The sequence below is a fragment of the Teleopsis dalmanni genome, chromosome 1 (assembly GCF_002237135.1).
Source record: "Teleopsis dalmanni isolate 2A chromosome 1, ASM223713v2, whole genome shotgun sequence".
Taxonomy (NCBI): Eukaryota; Metazoa; Arthropoda; class Insecta; order Diptera; family Diopsidae; genus Teleopsis; species Teleopsis dalmanni.
In genome coordinates this window covers 71,778,057-71,785,688 of record NC_051846.1, presented here as the reverse complement: position 1 = coordinate 71,785,688, position 7,632 = coordinate 71,778,057, and the positions used below count along the sequence as shown (strand labels likewise).

Sequence of the window (7,632 nt, the reverse complement as noted above, 5' to 3'; positions counted from 1 at the left end):
ACACAGGAAAAATGAGTTATCATTAATAAATGAATGTGTTGTGTACGGTGAACGTATTGTTGTCCCACAAGTCTACAAAAAACGTGTACTTAAACAATTACATCGTGGTTATCAAGGTATTGAGCGTACCAAGGCATTAGCACGGAGTTTTGTATATTGGCCAAACATTGATACTGATATAAAAACATTTATTCAAAATTGCAATCAATGTGCAAATGCAGCAAAGATGCCTACGAAAACATTACTTCATTCTTGGCCCACACCAAGCGAACAGTGGGAGCGGGTGCATATAGACTTTGCTTGACCGATAGAAGGATGGTATTTTTTGGTCATTGTCGACGCATATTCAAAGTGGCCGGAAATTGTTCAAACAAAAACAATGTCATCACAAGCAACCGTGAATATTTTAAATGATATTTTTGCCCGATTTGGTCTGCCAAAAACAATCGTATCAGATAATGGAACACAGTTTCGTAGTGAACATTTTGAACAATTCTTAAAACATAACGGCGTTGAACATCTATATTCCAGCCCTTACTATCCAATGTCGAATGGTCAAGCTGAAAGGTTTGTAGACACTTTCAAAAGATCTTTAAAAAAATTAGAAGGAGAGGGGACGATCACACAAAATTTATGCACATTTCTTCAGACATATCGTTCAACACCGAATGTAAACTCACCAGAGAAGCGATCTCCAGCAGAAGTCATGTTCGGAAGGAAAATGAGAATAAATTTAGATTTGCTGCAGCCAAAAAAGCTACACAATGCAAAGTTAAGTCCAAATAAATTCAAAATGGAAAAGCAATTTAACAAAAGGCACGGTGCCAAGGAAATAAAATACTTTCCATCAGATAAAATTTACGCCAACATTCCAAATGGAGTTAACCGTTTCAAATGGATGCCAGGGGAAGTCATTGAGAAAAAAGGAAAAGTAATGTACAATGTTATTCTGAACAATGGAAAATTAATTCGAATTCATTGTAATCAATTACGAAAACGCTACCACGACCAAAATAATAACCACAGGTTTTGGGAAGCTGCACTAGATGTGTATGACTTACCGCAACAATCAGATCAGTTTACAAAAACACTCAACAATCAGACACTGCCTAATATTCTACCACTATCGACATCGCCAACCGAGTTACCCATAATGCCTACAGCAATTTCAACACCTACATCACCTGTTCTTCGTAGGACAACACGTAATCGCAAAGCAGTCACTAGGTTTCAACCACAGTAAAACATTTCGAAAAGGGAAGGTGTTACGATATAAAATCAATTATCGTAACGAGATGGCATCACTAAGGTGATCAGCTGTTTTGGAGCATGCGAAGTAAAAAAGGAGAGATAGAAAAAAGCGCGTGCACATGTAATAATTAATTGATAATTGAATAAATGATATTGAATAAATAAAATAGAATTATATAAACACAGAAATATAACATTTATTATGTCTCTTGATTGCACTTTCGAAGTTGATGCTTTAACTGGAGAGCTTGTAGAGAGTGTTGTTGTAATTGTATTTTTTGAAACATTATTAGGTTGCGGTGTTTTATTAATGCCAGATGAAACCACAGAAGAGAAATTGTTGCTGGAGATATCGACTGAAGGTAGTGCTTTATATAGTGTAAGGACGGAAATTTTGTCCACTAAATTTCCGCTTACATACACTGAAGTTACACAAAGTTCTTAAATTTGACTTAAACAAAAGGAAAAAATTTTAAATAGCAACTTTTATTATTTAAACATTTTTTTTATTTTTTTTATATAAAAAAAAAATATTACACTGAAATATTTAATAAATTACACTGAAATATTTAATAAATTACACTGAAATATTTAATGAATTACACTGAAGAAAAGAAAATAAAAACGCTATTCCTATCGACGCACCGTCAACAACATCGTTTATTTGGTGCGCATCAGTAAACAAGGCCAAGTTTCGGTGCGACACCTTTGCTAAAAATTAAATAAATTTATTGTTAGAATTTAATAAAGAAAAAATAAATATAATAATAAAATGTTGATTAGTTCCCTTTATCAAAGCCGAGTTCTCCTTATTTGTTCTGTTGTATTTAATAATTTATTTTTATTTTTTAAATATTATGTTGCACGTCTTTTTTTATACACGCGGCTATCAAAGCGAAATACGACAAGATCAGAAGCACAGCGGCTATACGGCCAAGAATAAAAGCACAGCGGTTTACGCTGCAAAACACAGCAGGTAAACGAACGGAAGAATTTAAAATACGCTAGACGAAAGCTCCGGCGTAAGAGTATTTAAGACAGCGAAATTTTGAAGCAGGCGCGAGTCTATGAACATTCGTCAAAGTGGTATTACGCCGAAAAATTATAATAATAAATTATATGTCTATGAAACATATATCAGAAATATATAAGTCCTGCGTTGGTGTTACGACAACGGCCATAATTATATGTCTATGAAACATATATCAGAAATATATAAGTCCTGCGTTGGTGTTACGACAGCGGCCATAATTATATGTCTATGAAACATATATCAGAAATATATAAGTCCTGCGTTGGTGTTACGACAACGGCCATAATTATATGTCTATGAAACATATATATATATCTTCTTTTAATAATACATATCGAGTTGTACTATATCTTTCTTCTTCTAGGATAGATTTGTAATCAGTTTCCTTTCCAATTTTAAATTGTAAAATTAAAGTAACTTACGGAGGTGTAAAAGGAGTCGGTCTTAGGCAACAGAGGAGGAAATTCGGGAAACCACTGCAAGCGAAGGTCTCATCGACAAGTACGATAGGAAATATAACAAGAGCCTGAGCTAAAAAGAAGATGCACATTTCTTGTTCTTATTTTTATTGAATTAAAATCACATTGTAATTGATATAACTTTATCATACGTTGGAATAATTTTTGGAATATTGTCTTTCAAAGTAAATAAACTATACAATTCAATCTAGTAAACGAACGTTTCCTTTTCTTTCTTTTTTTTAAAAAAAAACCTACGTCACCGAAAAAAATAAATTCATTGTAATGACTCTGGACGACAGCTGAGGATACCCCAGCAAAAACTAAATATTTTTGAACGTCACCAAAAAGTATCGTTACAATAGTTGTTTTGCTTCCCGCATTGTACATTTATTTTTTGTTTTCATTTTTAATATCTCTTTCTGCTGAAAAAATTTAGTACACTCTTTAGAAGAGGCTGGGTGCTGTTCTGAACAATTAACACAAAATGTACGGGAACAGTCAAACGGGGCGTGAGGGGGCAAACCGCAATTTACACAAGCTGGAGCGTTTCGGCATCTTTTGGCAGTATGACCAAGTACCTGGCACGATTTGCAACGCATTGGGTTTGGTACATACTCACACACATCAACGGAACGCCAAGAGATTTCAATATTTTCGGGCAAAGTAAATATGTTAAAAGATAGCAAAACAACTCCGCTGGGATGAGACTGACCTTCGATCATTTTAGGGAACTTGTAGCATTCAACTACGCCCTGCGAACTCAGCTCATTAACTATTTCTTCTTCTGAGATTTTATTTAAATACGGTGCGTATACAGTTCCTTTTGTTGTGTTCAATTGCTTATAAAGAAAGCATTTGATTGGGAAAATAGTTAATAAATCTTAAGCTGATATAAACTTTTGTGCAGTAGCCATGTCTTTGACTAATAACAACAGGTTACCATCTCTTAGTTCAGAAATCGATATAATTTCTTTACTTATAACGTGTAACGACCCTATTTTTCCCTGAAAAAAATAAGGGTTACATAATACCACGCTGCCCTAACGTATTTATGCAAATAATAAAAATAAGCATGAGCAAAAATTGTAAACATGCAAAAACAAAACTTATACAAAAAAAAAATGCATCACAACAGCAAGCCGTAAACAGCCAAGAACAATTCTGCACAGAGAAAAAAAAAAAAACTTAGAAAATAATAAGCATGGGCATAAATGGTAAACACGTAAAAACAATACTTATATGGAAAAAATGCAAACTTGAGGATAGCGGGATCAAAAGCGTCGACAAGATCGAATAAAAGGGGACAAAAATGTGAATTCGGGCTCTTTTTTTGAATATCAAACTCGAGTAGAGTGGACGTTTTTTTTATCATCCTAGAGCAGAGTGAACGTTTTTTTTTAACATCATCTTAGAGCAGAGTGAACGTTTTTTTTTTTTTTTGAACATCATCCTAAAGCAGAGTGAACGTTTTTTTAATATCAGTTGCGGATAACAGTTGCTGGACCATTGCGCGCCCAGGATACCGATCTGGGAGCTTTAAAAGTTGCCAGATAGAGAAATCTCATAGGAGGCTTCAAAAGTACCCTATGGGAAATCTCAGTGAAAGTATGTACTGGCACGTGGCTTTGGCAGACACCAGAAGAAGCGATATTGGTAAGCATTTTTAAACACTTTATATATTTGCGTCTTCGACATGTGCGTTGAATAATTATAAATACGTTAATACTGTATATTCCTGCGTCTCCGACTTGTGGTGCGAACAAATGCAAAATACGCTGAGAAATCGTAGCTATATTCATGCGTCTTCGATCTGTGCTTTGACTAAATTAAATTTTAAATACTTTATATATTTGCGTCTTCGACATGTGCGTTGAATAATTATAAATACGTTAATACTGTATATTCCTGCGTCTCCGATTTGTGGTTCGAACAAATGCAAAATACGCTGAGGAATCGCATTTATATTCCTGCGTCTTCGATCTGTGCTTTGACTAAAGTAAATGTTAAATACTTTATATATCTGCGTCTTCGACCTATGCGCGGAATAATTATAAATACGTTAATACTTTATATTCCTGCGCTCCGACTGTGGTGCGAACAAATGCAAAATACGCTGAGAAATCGTAGCTATATTCATGCGTCTTCGATCTGTGCTTTGACTAAATTAATTTAAAATCTTTATATATTTGCGTCTTCGACATGTGCGTTGAATAATTATAAATACGTTAATACTTTATATTCCTGCGTCTCCGATTTGTGGTTCGAACAAATGCAAAATACGCTGAGGAAATCGCATTTATATTCCTGCGTCTTCGATCTGTGCTTTGACTAAAGTAAATTGTTAAATACTTTATATATCTGCGTCTTCGACCTATGCGCGGAATAATTATAAATACGTTAATACTTTGTATCCCGGAGCCTTCGGAAATTGTTAAGATTTTTGTTAAGAATTATATTGCTCAAGATAAAATCTCTATATGATAATAAAATAAAGTATTGTAAGCTCTATTGTATTGAAATAATATCTAGACTTGTATATATAAACTCCATTTTTTATTTATGAAAATTGTTAAGATATTTTTTTTTAGAATTATATTGCTCAAGATAAAATCTCTTTATATGATAATAAAATAAAATTTATTGTAAACTCTATTGTATTGAAATAATATCTAGACTTGTATATATAAACTCTATTTTTTATTTATGAAAAATTGTTAAGATACTTTTTTTTTTTTAAGAATTATATTGCTCAAGATAAACTCTCTTTATATGATAATAAAATAAAGTTTATTGTAAACTCTATTGTATTGAACTAATATCCAGACTTGTATATATAAACTCTATTTTTTATTTATGAAGATTGTTAAGATATTTTTAAGAATTATATTGCTCAAGATAAAATCTCTATATGATAATAAAATAAAGTTTATTGTAAACTCTATTGTATTGAAATAATATCTAGACTTGTATATATAAATTCTATTTTTTATTTATGAAAATTGTTAAGATATTTTTGTTAAGAATTATATTGCTCAAGATAAAATCTCTATATCGTAATAAAAATAAAATTTATTGTAAACTCTAGTATACTGGAATAATATATGTAATACCAATAAAAGAGAAGTAGATATAAAAGTACTGTGGTTGTAAATAAAACAGAGGCTAGGGACGGGTGAATCAGACGAAGTTACGCGGGGAATCGGAGTCGAGTCTAAAAATATAAATGGTCTTGTAAGTACCCTGGACACCGTTGAACTATCCCAGCTATAGACTGCCCCACGTAAAGGGGTTCATTACAAACGTATAGAGCTTTTTGCACTACAAAACAAGAGAACTCAGATAAAGGTCTTAGATCTATTGTAAAGATTATCTGTAATCAACTGCTATTCGATTTAATGAATATGGAGAAAATGTCGTAATAGCTGCAATATATTGTTCACCCAACCACAATATAGAAGTCCAAGACTTCCAAAACTTTTTTAAAACACTCGTTTCTAAATTTCTAGTTGCAGGCGATTTTAATGCCAAGCACACATTCTGGGGTTCAAGACTAATAACACCAAGAGGACGAAAACTTTTAGCAGTTGAGAAAAGTGAAGATCTCGATGTCATTTTAACTGGACAGCCAACTTACTGGCTTTCTGATCGACAAAAATTCCCAGATCTTATTGACTTTGGTCTAAGCAAAAATATTAAACTATTAACAATCACCGCATTCCCATCAGTTGAATTATCATCAGACCACTCACCAACAATAATAACAGTACAATGTCAACACAATTGACATATAATACACATATAATACAGATAGACGTTTAACTTGGAACAAACACATAGAGGCTAAAAAGACACAAATAAATATAAAAGACTGCAATCTAAAACCCTAAGAATGATAACAGCTGCACAGTGGTTTATGAAAAATGCTGACTTTAACTTTCTAAATTTTTATTTGATTTAAAATATAAATTTTATTTAACTGAATTGAATGTGATTTTTTGAATTGATTTTAATTTTAGTTTTTTTTTTAATTTTAATTCTAATTTCAATTTTAATTTTAATTTTCAATCTTATCTTATTATCTTATTATAACTCAATGTCTCAATAGCAATGGCTTAGGGGGAAAAAAAGGTCCATTTAATATACGAATTGGCTCCACAACTACGAACAGTAAGAAAGAATTACGTCGTTATCTTTGGGATCAAGGCGTGTTTGTAGTAGTCCGGCACGAGAATATATATATATAAATTAATGAGATTAATAGTCCAGTTAAGTTTCAAAAAATATTTATTAAATGAATAGCATTTACATGTGACTACGTTCTAAAAGATCATAACTTAATATCACGCTTATTCTCTATTATTTTCTCTTACAAATGATTATGTGTTTTACATTTAACCCTACAAAGTGAGAGCGTGCGATAACATGTATATATATATATATATATATATATATATTATTCGTGTGTAAATTGAGATTGAATTAGTGAAATTTTTGTTTCAAAATTCTTGAGTTTTAGTTGGTATGTACCAGAAATTTTGTTTCGGATATACATATTTTATGTAGGTGTTTACTAAATGCGGTGTGGCCTGTTAGTGCACTACAATACCATTGATCAAGGGGCATGTTATGATTACAATCACATCACGGATATTGTTGTTGCATTCAATGCAAAATGAAATTAACTGCAAGTGTTAAATTTTCATTGAAAGTAATAACAATTGCCATTAAGTGACTGCAAGCATAACATTCCCTGCGGATAAATTGCAATCTGTACATATGTATATATGTACATGTATACAAATTATTTATTCAAAATATGATAAACAATTTTGAATATATATGATAAAATAAAAAAAAGATGCGTATAGCTAGAGAATATGGTTTATA

At 32.0% G+C, this 7,632-nt stretch overlaps 1 protein-coding gene across 1 annotated transcript; it reads left to right on the top strand.

The window, feature by feature from the left end:
• Positions 1-379: 379 nt before the first annotated feature.
• On the top strand, positions 380-1,243 carry LOC119684922 (uncharacterized protein K02A2.6-like). The gene has a single exon (XM_038099064.1). The coding sequence runs from the start codon at positions 380-382 to the stop codon at positions 1,241-1,243; it is 864 nt and encodes a 287-aa protein (XP_037954992.1).
• Positions 1,244-7,632: the final 6,389 nt, after the last annotated feature.